The 22,263-nt window shown below is 40.5% G+C and overlaps 1 protein-coding gene across 19 annotated transcripts in view; it reads right to left on the reverse strand.

Annotated features, from left to right (window-relative positions):
- Nucleotides 1-22,263, reverse strand: part of NRCAM (neuronal cell adhesion molecule) — an 88,545-nt gene that overhangs the window by 12,328 nt on the left and 53,954 nt on the right. For 6 of the 19 annotated variants that reach the window (XM_060108699.1, XM_060108696.1, XM_060108693.1 and 3 more), the window contains 5 exons: nucleotides 21,365-21,590; nucleotides 20,863-20,978; nucleotides 19,324-19,528; nucleotides 15,674-15,796; nucleotides 14,249-14,425 (listed from right to left, as the gene is read on the reverse strand). In XM_060108699.1, the coding sequence (XP_059964682.1) occupies nucleotides 14,249-14,425; nucleotides 15,674-15,796; nucleotides 19,324-19,528; nucleotides 20,863-20,978; nucleotides 21,365-21,590 (847 nt within the window). Of the gene's footprint in view, nucleotides 1-13,229; nucleotides 13,266-14,239; nucleotides 14,426-15,673; nucleotides 15,797-19,323; nucleotides 19,529-20,862; nucleotides 20,979-21,364; nucleotides 21,591-22,263 lie in introns of all 19 variants that reach the window. The other 13 variants (XM_060108703.1, XM_060108690.1, XM_060108702.1 and 10 more) reach the window with 6 other exon arrangements.

Consider the following 22,263-nt stretch of genomic DNA (forward strand, 5'->3'; position numbering starts at 1 on the left):
CCATTCAATGCTAACAAATCCTGCTGAGTATTGCGTTCATAGTTATTTTCACTATATATTTTCAACAGATTCACAGTCCCAAGCCAATTAAAAGTTTTACTGTTTATGGGATAAATTGTACATTAAGTACAATGATAAGAATAGAAAACCATTTTAAACAGAACAGAATGTATACATCTAATTGAGTATTTTTCTTTCAAAGGAACCACTTTGGGAGGCTAAATTATCATTGCAATGATGTTGCAATTTTTCCAAATGTGTTGGAAACCTTCTGTTTACAGAGGAAACTTTCCACACATGAAACCTGTCCCCATAAGATAACCAACCTTATTATTTTCTATAACATCTCGACTTGCACCCAAAATATTACTTAGATTTGTTTTTCATCTCATTGGTTATTCATCTCATTTATAAGAGCTGGTTCTGAAAGATCTGGGGAAATTTCTGCAAAATCCTATTTACCCTCAAAGGATCAGTAAGCAATATTCAATATCGTTCAGAATCCAATCAAAAGACTTTGAGATATATCTTGATCAGTGGTATCATTATTGGAATAAGTGGCCAGTTTAGAAAGAAAATACTCATTCACATGTATACATGTACTTTAAGTCTTCCTCTATTCTGTTTTGAGTCAAATAATGTGAAGCCCCTTATTCAACCAATCATAGTATGCAAATCTCCTAAGAAAAACAAATAATAATTAGCATTTCCAGTATTATTCAAAAGTGTCAATCAAATGGGACAAAGTGCAGCATCAATGGCTATTCAGACAAGCCCATGAGAATTTGTTGAAAACACTGGTATGAATCTTTTTTAAAAAGGTCTTGATTTTTTTCTCTTTTGACCATAATCAAGGTAAAAGGTTTTCTTTTTAATTCATAAGAATGCCTATATCATTCTTTTTTGATTCAGTTTCTTCTGAATCCATTTAACATGGTTGGGTTAGATGTATGTGATTGCTGGATGCAGAAAGAAGCATGGCAACACCTATCCCAGGTTCTCCTCTATGCTGCAAAAATAGCACCTCATTGCCTTTTATCTCCACCCAAAGGATAGGGAGAAAAATGAAATGCTTAAAATCAAGTGTGAAGAGGAATGTGAAAAATATGTGGATGTGTGTTGAAGAAATAAAATGAGAAGTGGAAATACATTCTCTGGAATATAAATCAAATTGCCAGTAACCTTTCCCCAATAGCCCCTTGTGTCTCATTGGTTATCAGGGATTTGAGTTGTATCATCATTAGATACAACTGAAACATGAGTATGGGCAGGGCTCCCCTACCATACACGTACCATAACCGTCATCGGGATGAAGAGGAAAACAATGATAATGAGAGCTAGCGTTTTGAAATTTATTCTATACTAGGCACTGTGATGAAGGCAAAATCTCATTCAGTCTTCACAAAAATCCTGTGTGGTAGGCATGAGGAATAATCCCATGCTCAGAAAGGGTAAAGACCTTGTCTGAGAGTTGGAGCTTCACCCAAGACTGCGGACTCCAAAGAACATGGTACCAGCCATTATGCGCTACTGCTATAATGCACTGATGTCCAGGCATCAACTCTGCAGAAGTCTTTACAGAGAATAAAATGTTGTAGGGACTTTCTGTCTTTGAAATATTTTAAAAGTCCATCAGTACATACTCTTTGGCAACACAGTTCTGTCAATTCACACATGGTCTCTGATATGTACATTTTCTTTGAAACTGAACCAAAAATCAACTGGTGTAAGTCTATGGAGCATTTGATTGAAGTTAGAGTCCTTGTTTTTAATATGCTTAATGATTTACAGCCCTTTAATAAATAGTATCTGCATTTACATTTTTCACCTAATTGAATGCAACTGATAAGGGCAAACGGCAATAAGATCCTCAAGTATTAGCATAGACACTGTCTTAATAGAGATGGTAACTGTCAAAATGGAACTGCCGGCTGGCAGTTTGCAGCTATGCAACTATGCACAAAGTAGAAACGTTTCTTGACAGCTGATAAAGGAACATCCAAGTTGACTTTGAATTTTTGCCCCTATGTCTAAAGAAAAAAGTTTCAAATATGTCACTATCCCATTTATTTAAGACTGGGCAGACACAGTATGTTAAGAGGTACACATGTATGCATGCTCACACACGTATACATACACACACACAAATGCACCAGAAGTTGATATAAAACAAAAATTACGTAAGTGAAAATAGCTTCTATTGACTTCCCATCCATATAAAAATGGATCTGAAGCCCAGAATGACTATAAGAGGCTCCACGTGTTCCCAGAACATTCCAAAATCATCTTAACTACAGATGCATATACAAACCCGAGTCATGGCCACCACTGTGCATCACACACACACACACACACACAGACACACATACACAATGAAGTCTGTGAGGGTTTCTCTTCTTGAATCTGAGTTTCAACGGGTGGGTAATATAGTAGGATTGGGTAGGAAAGTGACAGAGGATTGTCCCTTATTTAAAACTTTTACAGTAAAATTATATTCATGTATTACTTGAATAAGCCATAGAGCAACACATTAAACAAAGAGACAAATATAAAGAATCCGAAAACAGAAAAGAAGCCAGGGGCATGAAATTGATTTTGTTTCCTAGAAGTTAGTCTTAACAACAATCTTCTCCATCACATTGCTTGTTGTCTCATGTTCAACCTGTGCTGTGTGGGAGTAGGTCTCTGAGGAAAACGTCCTTGAGTACTTAGATAAACACAGAAGACAACAGACTCATAGACTTAGAAAACAAAATTAAGGTTACCAAAGGGGAAAGGTGGGGAAAGGGATAAATTGGGAGATTGGGATTGACATATACCCACTACTATATTTAAAATAGATAACCAACAAGGGCCTACTGTAGAGCACAGGGAACTCTGCTCAATATTCTGGGATAAGCTAAATGGGAAAAGAATCTAAAAAAGAATGAATATATGTATAACTGAATCACTTTGCTGTACACCTGAAACTAACACAACATTGTTAAACAACTATACTCCAATATAAAATAAAAACTAAAAAAAAATTTTAAAAACATGGAAGAAAAAGAGTGACATAAATGGCTATTTTTGAAGAACCCATTATATATAAAAGTGTCCTGTTAAAATAGTTAGAAATGTTTAGAAAGGGAAAACAATGACCTTGGCCAAAGTTTGGAGACAGTTGACCAAAAAAAACACAATCCACTAAAAAAAACCACCCCAACTGCTGGGCCCAGTAAAAGCAAATCTGCTCTAAATCTTTTGTGAAAGGAGAGAAGAGACACAATGATTGAGGGAAGGAGGCGGGAAAGCAAGAAGAGGAGGTGCGGTCTTAACAAAAGTGTGGGTGAGAAGCATGACACCAGGACACCGCCTCTAGTCTTCTTTGATTTGTTTTCCAGTGTGCGCCATAGGAAAAGAAATTAAGAAACAGACCTTAAAAATCCAGACTATCAAAGGCAAAGACGGTGTCATGCTAAGAAGATTCATAAAACAAACACAGATGAAAGTCGAGTCTAGGTTCCTGAAATACGCAGAACTCAGAGAGAGAAGGAGCTCGTTCACGCAAAGAGTTAAAAAATCAGCCAGGATGGTATGTTTCCATGCCAAGTACTGGCACTCACACCTCAAGACCTAGCTGGAGGAGTGAAAAGCAAGAGCAGCAGAAGACAGTACTGTCGCCCTGGAGTTCATCCTTACAGGACAGACATGGAAACCAGAAGAACAAGGAAGATGGATTAACAGTATTTGCTCCTAGAGGTAGTATGTTAACTAAAGTCACTAGGGTTTAATGGATATTTATTCTCTCACGGCAAAGGTGACAAGAAGTGGTTGTGGCCTTGTCCTATTGCTCCTTTGCTGGCACACAAGAATGGCCCACCCATGATGGCTGTTCACCTTGAACTTACTTGCCAGCTGCAGCTGATACTTTAGGTATAGTAACACCGAAGACAAAATGTTTTTCTAAAGGGTTTGCCCTCTGTCCTAGAAGAGGACCAAAAAAATATGCCACAACTTGATTTTGTGGGTGGAATCCAATTCTAGCTAGATCTGCAAGGTGGGGAGTACACTGGGGCCATGAAGGGTCCAGAATAGCTGGAAAGATGCCCCAAGTGCTGAACGGTGGGGTCACTTTTGAGACAACCTGTTCCCCTTGGGAGGTGGGCCTCTGTGGCCCTGAACAGAGGGTGTAGTGAGAGCCTCTCTTCAGTGTTGAAAGGCTGAGCTCTCCTGCGTTCTAGCTGGGTGACAGGGTAGGCCCTCTACCTCTCATGACTGGTCTGAAGTGTGAGTGGGTAACAACATTGTCTCCTTCACAGGATTGTTGTAAGGACCAGATGAGAAAAGCCAAGAAAACCATTCCCCTAGTACAGATTAGCTCTGAATAAATGCTAGGGCTGTGACTATTATTAGCATCCTAGCTGTAAATATGGGCAGAATATCTACATGAGTTTTTAGTATTTTGAAATTAAAAGCTCTCGATAATAACGGACACCTCATCACACTAGCTGTGAATGGATATTCCTCTTTTAAGTTTAAAACAGTATTTTCCTAGAACTCTGTACGCAAGTGGATATGAAAATCCAAAAGGAAAAAAATTTTTTTCCTTAAGCATTATGATTTTAGCACATGAATATTTTTATAAGGCATTTTAATATTACCTTTATTTAATAAGTTATTGACTATTACCTTTGGTTTCTTTCTGTTTTAAAAAACCACTCATGTTTGTATCTTTTCTAAATTAGAAGAACTGATTTTTTTTTTTTTTTTTTTTTGCTGTACGCGGGCCTCTCACTGCTGTGGCCTCTCCCGTTGCGGAGCAAAGGCTCCGGACACACAGGCTCCGTGGCCATGGCTCACGGGCCCAGCCACTCCGCGGCATGTGGGATCTTCTGGGATCGGGGCACGAACCCGTGTCCCCTGCATCGGCAGGCGGACTCTCAACCACTGCGCCACCAGGGAAGCCCAGAAGAACTGATTTTAAAAATCATAATGCTTGGGGGTTTCCCTGGTGGCGCAGTGGTTGGGAGTCCGCCTGCCGATGCAGGGGACACAGGTTCGTGCCCCAGTCCGGGAGGATTCCACATGCTGAGGAGCAGCTGGGCCCGTGAGCCATGGCCGCTGAGCCTGTGCCTCCGGAGCCTGTGCTCCGCAGCTGGAGAGGGCACAGCAGTGAGAGGCCCACGTACCGCAAAAAAAAAAAAAAAAAAAAAAAAATCATAATGCTTGGGTAAGGAAAGACACAAAAAAATACATTTTTGCCTAAAGGTTCTACAGGAAATTCAACATGCCCCCAAGAATGCATGAAGTGACTGAATATAACATGGTTTTATGAATCACAAAATGAACACACACCCCACAACCCTTCTTAAAATTGAAGCAAGTGGGGATTGTTTTCCATCTTATGAGTAAATAGGAATATCCTTGCATCTTACAAGAACATTTTTCTTTATTTTAGAAACTTTTTTCTTTTAGAAACTGTAATATCCTTGTGTATTGTGATAATGGTCACGTAACTAAAATATATACAGGCAGTCAAATATGGTACGATAATGTAATACATGCGTTGAACGATTTCTTGTTCTATACCACTTTAACGTTCTTTGCATCAGTTGTCTAACCCAAACTGCAGGGTTCTGCTGGATTACAGTCCATTCTGGCATAAAAAACTGTGACTTTATCAATGAGTTATTTCAGCTCTAAAGCATTTCAAAATTCCATCCTAACCCGGAGGGAAAGTTTAGACATGTAAATGATGTGAAAAATTGAATCACCCAAATCATGTAGGTTAAGAATCATATTTCCCTCTGCTTTTGTAATGGTTTTGGCAATCGTGTGATTAGAAGATGATGTGCTCAATTCTGTCATTCATTTGATATAAAGAGCCAAAGACAATTAAGAACCCAACTCCCCACCCAACTGGGCCGCACAGTTGACATCCTACTCAAACCACAGCTCCACCAGCACTCCCACCTCCAGCTGGAGCGCTGAGTGGCTTCACCTCTGACTGGGAGCCAAAACGGGCGTGGTGTGTGCCTCACCTGGGCCTGTCTCAAACATACTCTCTGAACCCACAAAACCAGAGTCCCCCTCAGCACCAACTTGAATTTGGTATGCTGTTCCTGGCATTAGACCCTATAACCCAAAGAAGCTCCGAGAACCATTTACAGTTTCTTTCCTCCATTCTTCTTTGCCTAGGGAAATTTTGCAAAAACAACACATTTGAATATTTTAAGGGAACAGAAGTCACTTAATGCTTCCAGAAAGGAAAACACACTGTATAAGCTAAAGGCAAAATCTAGGGTGCTTCAGTTTATCATTTTAGATGATTATAAGTTGAGTCATGTCAAATAAATCAGTGAAAATGAAGAACTACATGAAAACGTCCTCAAAGAAAAATCGACTGGATATCAGATTGCATTTTAATTGCATATATTCCCATTGGGTTAAATCTTTTTGATACAAAGGAAGCTTCTTGATCTGAACCTTGCCTTGTGAAATTATTGAGTTTCTCTAATGATATTTCTGAAAAGAACTGTTATACATTAAATAGCTGGATCGAACTATGGAAAGGACTGTTTTTTAAGGTTCACAAGACGAATCTTTTGGTAAACTTAAATACCTTAAAATTTATCCAAGTTATAGATTCAACTTTTCCCAAGTATTGGTTTTTCTAAACCCATAGTTTATTTTTTTAAGTATTTATTTGCATGATAAAGGCTTAAACAGAAAGTTGGACTATATTCAACATTTTGTCACAAACATTGACTGGCCACCCAGCTCATTACATGCAGAGTGCACTTCATTAAGGAGGGGGCACTGGGTTCTCATAAACTGCTGAAAACTAAAGCTGTGCCATCTCCTAGTAGATGTGGCCAGGATGTAGTAGAGTGCCTGACTTGGGAACCCATTAAATATTGAGATATAATTATTCATTATTACTCTTGTTTACAAGTCGTGGGTAAAGAACAGTTTTAGGTACCACAACCTGAAAATAACATATGCAATGGAACTTATTATGTTCCTTGTATTTAATAACATGAACCAAAGAGATTCCTAGTTACGTATAAAATATATAGGTTGATGGTTCACTGTGATTTTTTCAGATACATCTGATCCATTTATTTGGATCAAGTTATTTTTCAAGATGATCCACAGTACATCCTGAAAGTGTTCTCAATCTCCTCAAATGCAGCCCCCAAATTAAAAACCGGGTAACAAAATCATTTCTTTCTGCCAGCTACCCCCTATTCAACATAAAAGTTCACAGGCTCTGGTCCCTCATATTCCCAGCTGATATTGGTTGAGGTCTTAGCAGTGGCAGTAATGAAGTTTGCTGATCCTGGGGTTTACTGCTTGAAGTAAATATACAATAGAAAAATAAAAGAGACAGACAGACAATGAAACTGCAAAACCGTACACACACAACATGTAAAATAAGTTTAAGTACTCTGAAATTGCTCCAGTAAAATGAAATTAGAACTGACTGTTGAAATTCAGGGTTCCCTCTTACTTCACTTTCATTACAGAAAGGGTTTTCATTTCTTAAACCACAGCATTAGGAAATAAATTAGTAATCAGAAATAATGAGTTCTATTGAATTAAAATGTATGAGTTCTGTGATGTGGGTCCTGAACAGTGTCAACTGTTGTCCTTGAGAGACAGTCCCAGGGAACATCAGCATCTCCATTTGCTGATGTACAGCGCGAAGGGAGCTGCCAAACAATGCCGGGGGCAGAGGTCACAGAACATGGGAGACCGCAAGGTAAAACCCCCTACTAGGGCTTCGCTGGTGGCGCAGTGGTTGAGAGTCCACCTGCCGATACAGGGGACACGGGTTCGTGCCCCGGTCCGGGAAGATCCCACATGCCGCGGAGCGGCTGGGCCCGTGAGCCATGGCCGCTGAGCCTGCGCGTCCAGAGCCTGTGCTCCGCAATGGGAGAGGCCACAACAGTGAGAGGCCCACATACTAAAACAACAACAACAACAACAACAAAAAACCCCATACTAGTGGCTGCTTTTCCATGCTATTTATCATCTCAGTGCAGGTCTTTAAGGAATTTGTGTTGGGTGAGAAAAAGATGCTTCTGATGTATTTTGAGTCACACATTTCTTTTTTTTTTTTTTTTTTTGCGGTATGCGGGCCTCTCACTGTTGTGGCCTCCCCCGTTGCGGAGCACAGGCTCCGGACGCGCAGGCTCAGCCGCTCCGCGGCATATGGGATCCTCCCAGACCGGGGCACGAACCCGTATCCCCTGCATCGGCAGGCGGACTTTCAACCACTTGCGCCACCAGGGAGGCCCACACATTTCTTTAAGAATCTGCCTCTAGGGAGCTCAGGGACCCCAGGTGAGGAGCACCTACTCTGGAGAAGGTTGGATAGTTAGGGCACACTGGAAGAGAAGCTGCAAAAAAAAAAAAAAAAAAAAAAAAAAAAAAAAAAAAGCCCAATACTCTTTATCAGAAGTGAAGAACCAAGAAATAAAAGGAAGAACTATTTCACTTGACACACCCCAGAGAGCAAGACGATCTTACCTGCCGAGTGTTCGTTATATATCATGTTCTGAAAAATCATAGTGCAATCTAAACGGCTGCCTGAAACACCAAATTATGGAGCCTGCGCGATGCTACATGCTTTTCACCTAGTTAAGATGACATCTACAGTCATTAAAAGATGTTATTTGGCTACCTAAGCCTGACAATTCCATCAGCCTTTCCTCAATAGCCTAAAGTAGAAATGACATATTTACAGCTATGTTAACTTGGATAGTTAAAAAATGATAAGTTCAATTATTATCCCTGGGAAAACATCCTAGGATAGTAAACCAGAAAGCATGAATGGGCTACTCAGACTCTAAAATTCCCAAGTGTGTTATATAATTTGGAAGCTAAAGCCCTCTACGGCAACAAATTCGATGAAATAGCCTTTCTTGGGATCAAAAAGAGAAGTATATTAAAGAAATTCAATAATGCATTTGACCTCTGTGATCGAATGTACCATCACATATATACTGTGTGCCCCTCTGTGCTAGGGGTGGGAAACAGCAGAAAACAAAACTGATTATGGAATTATATATCATCTTTCTGTGGGCCTAATTGACTTCAGTTGTCTGAGGTTCTCCTCTTAAAGGAATAATGGTAGGAATATGATTGATCAACAGAGACATATTTACAACAGTACTAACGAACATGTGTGTAAAACACCAGTGGCAAAGAGCCCAGGCAAAACATTACTTTTCTTTAAAAATTTTTGGAATCATGAAACTGAGGAATTTAGTCTTGGGGTAGTTATGGAAGATGTTCAAGGCAGAACCATACCTTCCAACAGAAGAGCAATCAGCTTATTTTTAAAGACACCCAGAGAAGACAGTGCAATTTCCTAAGGTTATGCGGTTTGGCCCCTTTTATCATGGAGAATTCTAACCCTCCTTGCTTTTAATACCCACTCATGCACTTACTGAACTAACACTCACTGAGCACCTATGACATGCCAGGCAATGTTTCCTTGGATGTGCTAGTGTCATTTCTCCTCTAGGCTTTCTTAAATCTGTATCTAATCTCTCTTCCTACCATAAGTCTTTCTTTGTACAGCCCACCAGCGTGGTTACCTACGTTTTAGCTTCTGAAACTACATCTCTGGTCCTGTCACTTCCCTGTTTCAAAAGTGGATGGCTTACCTCTGCCCACAGGTGGACTGCTGGTATAACCCAAACATCCTGTGGATTTTGAAACCCCATGCCTTGGCTTATTCCCGCTCCTAAGAATTTATACACCCCACCCTGCTGACTCATCTGCCAAAATCCTATCCATCCTTCAAGTTCAGTATTACTTTCTTTGGGAAGCTTTTCCTGATCCTGTTTGGCAAAATAAATGGCTCACTCCTCTAAGCTCAGGTAACATTTTGTTCAAATTCCCTCTCTTTTCACTCTTTTTTTATGTGTTGTCTTACCTGCCAGACTGTAAGCACATCAAAGGCAGAGTCTGCCTTACTGTCCTAACACACAGTGCCTTAAAAAAGGCTGATGCTTTTTATGGGCCAGATAGACATGAGCTGTTGATTGACTGAACCTTCTACATAGTTGGAGATTTTTGTTTTGTTTGTTTGTTTGGTTTGGTTTGGTTCAGGCCAAATAAAGTTGTGAACTTTAAACTTGATTTTTACTCACTGGCCTTGTTTCTTGACCTAAGTGGTAGCTGTGCAGTGGACTCTGGTATAATGATATAGTGAGAGTCTGACCACAGAGAGGATTCGTCACCAGCGCCTCAGTGCCCTCCTCTTCTCTGTCCTGTTTGACCACAGTCGGCTACTAATTAGGTCAAGAACCAGGTTCAGTTCCTGACTTTCCAGTTAGTTCCTCCCTATTCCTGTGCCCCAACTAGTCACCTCACAAAAGTGTCCTGATGACTGGTCCCAAGGTGAGAAAACAGATAATAATCCACAGATAAAGCAGTGTCCATCCATCAGCAATACTGGGACCATAAGTCAAATCCATTATCTGCGTGTTTTCAGTTCATTTCTATAGATGCCTTCACAGGTCTACTTCCTAGAACCCCAGACCCTGAAATTATTTAAAGGGACAAAGAAATTGTACAAAAGCAGCCAAACATCTACTGTTTCTTACACCGATATTGAGAGTTTTGACCCAACAAAGACACAGACCAAAAGAAGTGACTCCTGAAGACTTCGAGTACCTATTTCCATGCTCAAACTGAGGATAACGGTAAGGAAAAGGGTTAGCCTGGCATAATACAGCTGACTGAGCTCTCCTGGCTTCTACTTCATGGTTTAGATAATCATTTTGTAATTGTATACAAAATGTATACAATGTAATTGTATATTTGGAAGCTTGGGTTTCATTCACATCTCTTAAAATCTGTAAGAAAATTTAAAAATGTAAACTCCAAGCCATCTCTTTTCCTCTCTTCAGAAGTGAATGAAAATCCCTAGAGGCTGATGCTTCTAGAGCCAAGGATATCACACCTCTTTTCTCTCAATGGTTCACCTCTTACTTACTCTCTTTCATGTTGCTTCAAATTAAAATATAAAAGATTAAAATATATATATATATATAAGATATATTAAAAATACTAAAATTGGGAAGGATTGTGGAGAACTTTTATTTTTCTTGTCTCCCAGAGAGTCCCTAAACTCTACACAAAGAAGGAAAACAGAGAAGAAGATAGAATTCATTCCTAGATTGAAAAAAGAAATATTTTTAAGGAAGGGAAACCCAGGGAAACAAATTATTCTCAAGCAGTTTAAAGTCTCATCATGGTAAAATATTATCATTTTATGCAAGCAATGTTTACTTACTGATGCACTATTAAATGAAACAATATAGAAAAGAAGGTTAGATTTAGCTTTAAAAAAAATTTAAACACCATTTCTCTTTTTATCTGAGTTCCACCAGATTTCAACACTGGGGGCTTTAGGAACCTTCGGAGACTCTCTTTTTGCTTGTCTCTATAGTCAGAAGTAATTCACAATTCAATTTAGTAACATCAAATGGTAAAACCTCAACTATATTAACTGACATTTCTTTTAGTTAGTCTGAATTCATTAAAATCAGCGGGTGATGTTTTTCTCCAGTGGCATGCACGTCCTCTTCCAATATGACAAGTCAACGGAAAACACAAACTGCCCTGCTGCAGCTCAATTAATCGGCTACTGCCTCTAGGCCGAGCCCCAGTGACATGGCCACTGCACAGAGAAAGAGGCCAGGCTTTCTCTGGAATGCTTCCATGAAAGGGTCTAAGGGGAACCCAGCAGTAAATTATTGTAAGACCACCACGGATTTTAATGGAGATCTAATCACCCCCAGAAAGAAGCACACTTATAAAAGAGAGAGGTTCCATCCTTCCACGATCTTGCGAACATTTTGAATGTTTACAACTTTGTTCTTTCAAGGGTAAAAACACCTATAAAACATTATTAAGACGATTGGAAATGGTTACAGTTCTTATTCAATCATTCCCAAGTCTACCTGATCTACATTTTAAAATTTACCAAGACTCTGAAGATAAGATTTGTAAGAAAAGAGAAGATATGGCCAGGCCTAAGCTCCCAAGATTTGAACAACTTAGGGCAAAGCACTTATTTCTTTTGGTTGACTTTTTCTTCATTCCAATTTGTACTTGTTCAGTGCGTCAAAGCCCAAGAAAATCCCTGGCCAGGGGTGCTCTATATGAGAACAGTGCCATGTGAGGGGGGGTGGCCTCCACTGCTCCCTAAAAAGCTGACAAATCTACCAATAGCCAAGAGTCAAAAACTGGGGGATCTTTGGGTGGAAGAAATACTACAATTCATTCCAGTACCATTCTCCCAACCAATCTTCCTCATCCAGAGAGCTGTGAGCAATAAAGGAGAACAAGAGTAATTCACTGTGGGGCTTCCCTGGTGGCGCAGTGGTTGGGAGTCCGCCTGCCAATGCGGGGGACATGGGCTCGTGCCCCGGTCCGGGAAGATCCCACATGCCGCGGAGTGGCTGGGCCCGTGAGCCATGGCCGCTGAGCCTGCGCGTCTGGAGCCTGTGCTCCGCAACAGGAAAGGCCACAACAGTGAGAGGCCCGCGTACCGCAAAAAAAAAAAAAAAAAAAAAAAGAGTAATTCACTGTGATTGTTGGCTCTTCCCCAGGAGGAGACTTAAGCAGTCTGGCGAAGAAATGGAATAACACAGCTGAGCAGAGCACGCAGCTGCCTGAACACTTGGTCAGAGGGAATCCCACTGGGGAGGCTTTCAGTCCCAGGGCAGTTGGAGTATGGCTAAGCTGAAATTCCAGGTGGACAGTGTAGTGTGATGCCAGCAACGTGTGCACTGTGTCTAGGAAGAGTACAGGTAAATCAGATTAGAACAGGAAGCTCGGTTGGTCTGATTTCTGACTGGCCATTTTTATCACAGGACTAACGTTTCTGAACCCTTCATAGACGGCATGGCCATCGTGAGGGTCTGTGGCAAAGGTACAGTTTGGGTCCTGTCTGGTCTAGCCACGGTCATAGCATTCAAAGCCAAGATTAGGATTTGGACCTGGGATAAGTCTTGAGAAAAGGTGAATTCAGTGGGTGGCTTTCTCCTTGTAAAAAAGACTAGACATGAATTTTAAAGTCAAGATCTTGCAGGAGCTTATCTTCCTTTTGGTGCTTCAAAGCTTATTTTAAATATTTTCTCTTTTAACCCATGCTGCACTTCCCCATGGTTAACATGGCAAATTTCACACATGTAGAAAGTCATGCAGTTGAATGATTTTACCTTTGCCTGCACCTACATCAGGTGGGAGAATACCAGCTTTCATGAAGGGAAACAGAAATAGGACACTATATAGTTAGCATGTAAAGCTACATAAAAACACTTCTTAAAATGCATGCAAGAAGAATGGAGTGTACCACATCAGGTACAGGGGACGTTTTTGTTCCCAAACTTACCAGTAATCAAATCCCCACATTACTTAAAGTGCTTTTGCCTATTATGTAAGAAGGCTTAGGAGATTTCAAACCAATTTTGGGGTAAAAATGTCAATTTCTTATGCTATGGAAGATAATCAAATAAATGATCCTTAAGCAATTCTACAATTTAGAGACATGCAAAATCTTTTACAATGCTTTTGATCATTTTCATTGAATCTCAAGTTTTTCAAAATAATTTTTAAAAGTATTAAAGGAAGTGTTCATTCTTTTTCTAAATACTTTAATGGAGCTCTTTTGCTTTCTATACCAGATGGCATAGCAAATTATGAAGTCCCATGCTCAAACACAAAGTAAATGCTTTATTTAATAACTGTTTTGATTTCCTTGCTAGAAAACCTAAATCAGTATGTAGACTAGCAAATTATTTTCTGGTGAATCAAGATCAGAACCACAGTTACATATATTTATTTGTGTATAGGTATGCATGTCTGTGTGTGCGTGTGTGTATTACACATATGTGTATGTGTGTATATATGTAAAGTTGTAGATAGGAAAAAACATTGCCATGAACTTTGAATTTAAGTGTGGCAAAATACTGTAATTTCCCACTCTCACCTCAATATTTTAATATAAGCTTAAAAATTTCATAGGGACTTAAAAAACAAACATCAAATCATTATTCCAGTATGAATTAAATAGCTGCTTATATATATATATATCAGAATGAGAGGTTACAAATAAGTGTTTGTATTAATTGGGTAACATGGATACTTCCATGGTAAGAAGGAAAGAAAAAGCATAAACTTAAAGATTTCTGTCTCACGATACTTCTAGTTATATGGATTTTATACATACCCATCTTACCTTCATCCACAGTTGTTATTGCTTCCTCTGTTATTTGACTTCCTGATCCTGCTGCTGTTTGTGCATAGAAATAAAATTTATACCGAGTGCTGAAATTTAAATTTTTTAAAGTCCAGCGGGTCTTGTTGGCAGGAATTTTCAAATCTACCAGAGGGCCTAATTCATGGGTGCTGTTAACTGTCAATAAGAATATAAACAAAATAAAATAATAAAATAAATGAACAAACCAAACGAAAACAAACACACTGATACAGAGAACAGAACAATGGTCACCAGAAGGGAAGGGGAATGGGGGGAGGTTGAAATGGGTAAAGGGGTCAACTGGATGGAAACTCAACTTTTAGTGGTAGGCACACTGTAGTGTATATGGAAGTCAAAATACAGTGTTGTACACATGAAACTTACATAATTTTATAAACCAATGTTACCTCCATTAAAAAAAAAGAACATTCATTGCTGTAGGAATACTATCGTAAATAAACGTGTCAACCAAAAATGTTCAACCTGGACTACACGGACTTTTGTAATCCTACTCACTCTTTGTCTGACATAATTGATAACCTTACATAGTCCTATAATTGGGAGATTGGGATTGACATACACACATTACTGTATATAAAATAGATAACTAATAAGGGCCTACTGTGTAGCACAGGGAACTCTACTCAACACTCTGTAATGACCTGTATGGGAAAAGAATCTAAAAAGAGAGTGGATATATGCATATGTATAACTGATTCACTCTGCTGTACACCTGAAACTAACACAGCATTATAAATCAACTATACTCCAATAAAAATTTAAAAATAAGATAATCTCAAGGTTCACACTGCGATTCTAATACAAATGCATAGATTAATATATGTATGTATATATGTAAATATATATACATAGATACTTAATTTTGTTTTTGCATACCTTTTAATATAAAAAAAAAACTATGGGATAAACCATAAAAAAAATCCTATAATATGGTGTAACAAGGGGAAATACGTTTTCCAGGGGCTTCTAAGCTGGGAGAATTTTCTGGTTGAATCGTAATAGCATTTCTCGTGTCTTTGTTTTTGCAGGTGGAGTCATGGGCTGTTAAATAACCCTAAATCTCATCTTCAGAGGCCTTGCGCCAAAGGAACCCCTCTTCTTACCCTCTGCTGGTTATACAATACATGACACCTACATACATAACGACAGCACGCACTTAAGCCCCACGTTCAAGGTCTGTATTATTCTCCACGTAATTTAATTTTCAAAAGCACATGTCATTTTTCTTTAAAAAGTATGATTTGAAGTTCCTTCTAGAATAACACTTGAAGGTATATGTATATATTCTACATCTGTAAAGAAAATACCCCGTTTGTATTTTAAGATAACAGTCTTTTTCCTTCATAAACCATATTTCCCTGTTTCCTTCTCCCCATAACTTACTTGGCTGATATTTTAAGGTGTACTCTGTCAGAATGCCATTTGGGTGGCTTGGTGGCTCCCATTCCAAAGTGAGAGAATCTAGTGTTGGATTAACAATCTTCAAAGAGGATGGAGCGCTGGGGACTTCAAATGAGACATACAGTCAACACAAAGGTTTCTGAATGTTTCAAACTGTATTAAAGTGACATATTTCACCAGGTCCACACAACTCATCAAGATTTTTTTTTTTATGGCTGCACCAGACGGCATGCGGGATCTTAGATCCCTGACCCGGGTTCGAACCCGTGTCCCCTGCAGAAGTGTGAAGCCCTAACCACTGGACTGCCAGGGAATTCCCCAAGATTTTTGGCTTCTGTAACTCATTTTTGTTCCTGATTCAGCTGAAAATACATTAAGAGAAACCTGTTTCACTTTTGCTCTTTTCCCCTCACCAGTTCCATTTAGATTCATTAAAACCATTCTCTCCAAATACATAAGGGCTTTGCCTTTATATGGACCCAAACCAATGGTTTTAAAAGAGATGGTACTTGTTTGTTTTGTGAATGGGGTCTTAATAAAAGCGAGCTAGTGACTGAGCGGAACTATTCTAACCAGACCGTTGAGTAGAAGCAGCTGTGTTCTTTCTGGGCTATTAAGGACTGTTTTCTCCAACAAATCAGGTGTCTCCAAACAGTCAGAACACCCTGCCTGCCAGGCTCTGGGCCTGAGCCAGCACCCCCCAAGCGCAGAGGAGCTCTTATCCGGAGAGCTGAGAGACGCCCGGCAGCTCGCAGTGATGGACAACAGCCCGGGTGCTGGCACACCCTGGCTCTGGGGAAGGAGTGAAGGGTGTCAGGTTGTCCGTGGCAGAGGCTGGCAAATTACCAGCAGAAACATGCCTGGTCTTTCATTCACTTCCTCAGAGCATGATGGACGATGGCAGCCCTCCCTCACGATCGTGACCTTCTCTACCCAACCTACCATGTTCCCTAAACCCTCCTGTCCCTCTCGCCAGAAACCAGGCTGTCGAGCTGAATTTCCCCCTCTGCCTCATTTCCACCATCTCCTGGGACACTAAATCCTGCTGCACCCACCCTGCTAACCTCAACTGTATCCATTCCCTCCTCGCCTCTCTGCCACTGCCCCCCTTCAGACCCTCGGTGGCCTTTGCCTAGAACAGTCCTGGCCCAGAGTTCTAAGCTTCTGCAAATCACCCCTTTGAGAAACTGATGACAGCCACAAACTCTCCCCAGAAAAATATATGCACCTTGTATATAATATTAGGGGGTTCACGGAGCTCCTTAAACCCATTCATTGACACCTGAAGAGACTACCATCCTCAGGTTAAGAGCTTCTGGCTTGAGGGTTAATATCCATAGCATTTAAGACCATCCATCATTTTGGTCCTCCCTAGCTGAACTTCCTCCCTTTTCTCACTGTTCTCGCCTGCCTGACTTACCTTTCCCTGAAGGAGCCATGCTGTTTCTCACCTTTGTGGACAGACTACTCTTCTCTTGTCTGTTCTTTAATCCACTGGTTCTCTTTTCTATGGCACCTTCCCCTGAGCCATCTAAAGGGCCAGTGTAGGGTCTCACTAGCAAAAGCCTCTAGTGGAAGGAGCCCTAAACCTCCAAGGAGCAACGAGGCTGTGGACAAGCCATTGTAATGAGATGGGAGGTGGACACAGATGATTCTCAGAGGCTGTTGGGTAGCTGCCAACACCATGAGCCCTTCAACCAGGAGCCAGGACAGGGTTTGTCTGTGAACTGCTTTTAACCACACCTGGGTATATATCCGGAAAAAACAAAAACACTAATTCAAAAAGATACATGCACCCCCAACGTTCACAGCAGCATTATTTACAATAGCCCAAGCATGGAAGCAACCTAAGTGTTCATCAATAGATGAATGGATAAAGAAGATGTGGTACATATCTACAATGGAATACTACTCAGTCATAAAAAAGACTGTACACCTGTAACTTACAAAATACTGTATAGCAACTATACTTCAATAAAAAAAGAATTGTCCTCTAAAATAAAATTGTAACCAAAATGTTTATTTTTTTAAAAAAAGACATAAGCAACCCACAGAAGCTATCTGGATCATTTTCAATACTGGCTTGAGGCAAAATTCAAGATAAGCAAAGGCCATGCTAGTGCCTTTCTTACTACATGGCCCTCTCTCCTCATCCACTAGGCTCCCAGGTGGCTGTGTCCTGACTCCTCTGGCCCCAGCTCCTGCATCAGTTGTGTTTGGTTCTCCCTTCCTCCTCCCCTTGCCATGGCCCACACCTGCAATGACTCTTCCCTTCTCTTCCCAACACATTCTGTCAAGACGGCCAACCTTCTAACTCAGTTCCACGTTAGCATGAACTGCAAAGGTGCACTGAGAAAGAAGTAAACTACAACCTAGAGGATTCTTTTCCTTTCTAGATATTTTTCTGAGGTGATCGCATCTAGTTCTCACGCTTTCTGGCTAAGGTAACTGAGGTTTAGAGAAATTGTATAACTTGCTTCAGGTCAGAAAGTTAATGACCCAAGTCAGCATCAAATTAGCAAGGTTCTACAAACTAAGTGTCCATCAACAGATGAATGGATTAAAAAGCTGTGGTATATATATATATATATATATATATATATATATATATATATATATATACACATATACATACACACACAATGGAATACTACTCAGCCATAAAAAAGAATGGAATTTTGCCATTTGTAGCAACATGGATGGACTTGGAGGGTATTATGCTAAGTAAAATAAGCCAGACAGTGAAAGATAAATACAGTATGATAGCGCTTATATGTGGAATCTAAAAAGTACAATAAAGTAGTGAATACAACATAAAAGAAGCAGACTCACAGATATAGAGAATGAACTAGTGGTTACCAGTGGGAGGGAGTGGGAGGTACAGACTACTGGGGGTAAGACAGGCTCAAGGATGTATTTTACTACATGGGGAATATAACCAATATTTTGTAATAACTGTAAATGGAAAGTAACATTTAAAAATTGTATAGGGCCTCCCTGGTGGCGCAGTGGTTGAGAGTCCGCCTGCCGATGCAGGGGATACGGGTTCGTGCCCCGGTCCGGGAGGATCCCATATGCCGCGGAGCGGCTGGGCCCGTGAGCCATGGCCGCTGAGCCTGTGCATCCGGAGCCTGTGCTCCGCAACGGGAGAGGCCACAACAGTGAGAGGCCCGCGTACCACAAAAAAAAAAAAAAAAAAAAAAAAAAAAAAAAAAAAAATTGTATAAAAATAGGGAATTCCCTGGTGGTCCAATGGTTAGGACTTGGTGTTTTCACTGTCAGGGCCCAGGTTCAATCCCTGGTTGGGGAACTAAGATTCTGCAAGCCATGCAGCTCGGCCAAAAAAAAAATTGTATAAAAAAAAATTAGCAAGGTTTTTGACCTTGTGATTAACTGTGGAGAAAAATGTTAAGTCAAGAGAAAGGGGGTTTCAGGGAAGCCTCTGAAGCCTTCCCCACACCCTCAGGCCATAGATGAGCTGACACTCTGTCAGCTCTGTGTGTGCTGTGTTCATCTGTGGGAAAATCACATTTGGCTTCCAGAATATACTTTCTTTGGGGGCCCATCGGTCACGCAAAGTCTCTCAGGATGCACCACACACTGCTAGGATCTCAGTGACACGTCCACCCTACCTCCTTCCGGGGTATTGAAGACCCTGTCGGGGCTGGCTGGGCCCTCCCCTTTCCCATTGACCACGCGGACATTCAGTGTGTAGTGGCTAAAGGGCTCCAGCCCAGGCAACATGCCATGAGTCTTGCTGCCCTGGAAAGTGAGGATCTTTTTCTCAATATGGCGTCTGTTTCTTGTTGATGAACTCTGTGCCTTCCAGTAGTAAATCTGAAACAGCAAGAGTACAAGTCAGGGATGGACAAGGGAGCCAACAGAATCCTCATGCTCACGAAATTAAAGCTTTATTATTTTTCCCAGAAAGTTCCCTTGGTACGTTTTAGACTAGTGGAACAACGGACAGATATCATTTCTGAGGCAAGAGAGTAGGAGGCATAGGTAATGAGGGAAATTTAAAGAAATTGTGATGAAGCTCGGTTATGCTATGTTGTTGGAGAAGACTAAGTGAAATAAACCAAAGAAGTGAAACAGCATGAGACCCATATAGAAGGATTTAAGTGTCCTTTACTTGTATAAAATATTCTAATGGTAAAAATTACTGCCCAATATTTACATACTTTTGCAGAGTTAATACAACTTCATGTACAATATATCATGTAGTTTAATACTAAAAACCACAGTGAAGCGTTTATTATTACTATTCCTACAGTACAGAAGAGCCCCTGGGCTATCAAGATGTAAGAAGACCCTCCACTTCAAGTCTAGGGCTTTCTCACTTTGCCAAACTGCATCACTTAATTAAAAATACTTATTTTTTGGTATGAAATTGTACACAGATTTTGAAGAGGTAAAATGTTGATTAACTTTGGATAGAAATCCAGAACTATTGTTTATTAAGTCCTCTTAAAGTCATCTTAGGAGTTTAAAGGCACCTTCAAGAGAAATCAACATATATATGGAATCTGGCAATCTTAGAGGAAGAAAAACCAAAAACCCGAAGTTGAACATGATGCAGTGCAAAAACCGACCTCTAGAGGTCAGGGTTTGACCAATCAAAGCCTGACTGCCTTGGTAGGTGTGAAAGTTCTTTGACCACCTCTCAATCAAAACTATGAATCGGTCTTTCTGTGCTTCCCCAGAACACAGATAACTGATGTTTATAAGAATGACTGAGTTGGAACTCTAGGATCTTGAACTATAATCTAAACTATTTAAAACAGACGTCTACATTGTTTTCTGGATAGTTTTGTTTGTTCAACACATAGTTTTGTTCGTTTAAAACCACAGTCAGTGTGGTTTTAAAGCTAGGTGCATTTCATTACATTCTAGTTTTCTGAACATCAGTTTTCCTCATTTCGTGCATGCGGTAACTGTTGAGTTGGCAGAATGTAGACCATCTGTGGGAAAAATGGAGAAAGAATTTTTTTCTCCCTTTGTGTGCAGTGAGACTTCGATCCAGCTCTAGCTGGGATGCTTCAGAGCTAGGCTTCCGGAGGCAGTACACCTGATGAACCCTCAAGGCCTCTCTGGCCAAGCAAAGGGCGTCTGGCACTGGCCGATGGACTGTTTCTGAGAAAAGAACATGAAAGGTCTCTTTCACTTGCCCGATAGCCCTGCAGGTGTCCTCGGATACTTTTCAGAGGTACCGGGTCCCAGTGCACCTCAGCTAAGGTGCTGTTTACCACATTTACGTGCACATTCCCAGGAGCCACCATTGGGACTAGGGAAAGATGAGAAAGGGGGGTAGAAGTATCAATGTCATTTTGAATTTCATGCAAAGAAGGTCACCGTCTCCTAATTTTAGCTTGAAACATGCCCCAGCCCAATTCTATGTATTATCAAGGATGGAGAATAGATTTTTTCTTTTGAGCTCTGTTCATTTGACTTTGTGAGAACAACATATCTTTTTAAAAAGTCATAACTTTTAACACGCTGAACCTATTTTCTACATAGCAGGCCGTCTAGAGGCAGAAATGTTGAGCGAAATCATGGCTGCCTCCCATCCTCCCTCCCAATCTCAGCACCTCTGGACATGGCCTTGACTTGCACTTTGGTAAGTCTGTTTTGCTGGGGAAAAATAGACATGAAGTAGCATCAGGCACTTACGGTCTTCTCCAGAATGTCCCAGGACCACAGCTGGCTCTGGAGCAAAGCCCGCGTCGTTCAGGGCCTGAACTTTGATCAGGTATGGGACAAAGGTCGGGGTGCCCGAGACAATGTATTTGGATACGTCTGCCACCACCATAGACGTCCATTCATCATCACCATCCTTCTGGCGCCAGCTAACTTTGTACTGAAGGCCTGGCCCATTAGATTCGAAACCATTCAAGGGCTACAAGAAAAGCCAGACCATCAGAGCTTATAAAACAGATCAGCGGTTCCATCTCTTACTGGAACGGCAAATTCAATTCCCAGACTTAAAGACGGTGAGCACTGCGCCACTAAAGTACAAGCTAGGAACAATTTTCTCCAGGGACCTTTTGTCCTTTTTTTTCACCTGTGATGAGATCCACAGCTTGTTTGGGATCAACATTTCAAACGTGGCTAATTTCTACCTTGAAGTAGTAAACCCCCCCTAGGCCTCTCAGATTCTGGCTCCACAGTCATGGGTAGGTGACATAAAACTTTCCAGGTATATAGTTTCCTTTATGTGTTCCTGGTTGTATGACAGCACCTCACTGTCTACTTTACTTGGAAACTGAAATTGTGAACTACTTCTTTCTTTAAAAAAAAAAGAGATTGGCTTGTCATTCTATCCTGTTTCTACAGGCATGTATGTATCTAAGTATATACAAACATGTATGTATCTAAGAATGGATGTATGGATCTATCTAAAATAAGTTTTAAAATCACATAAGCAAATATATATTAATTTTCCAAGTCCAAAAAATAGAGACAGGCCAAAAAGAAAAAAGTAGAAGTTGACTACTGGTACCTGTCTTCTAGAAGGTTCTCTACGATGGTGACAACACAAGCTAGCATTTATTGAGCCCATTCTATGTGAT

The sequence above is a fragment of the Mesoplodon densirostris genome, chromosome 9 (genome assembly GCF_025265405.1).
Source record: "Mesoplodon densirostris isolate mMesDen1 chromosome 9, mMesDen1 primary haplotype, whole genome shotgun sequence".
Classification (NCBI taxonomy): domain Eukaryota; kingdom Metazoa; phylum Chordata; class Mammalia; order Artiodactyla; family Ziphiidae; genus Mesoplodon; species Mesoplodon densirostris.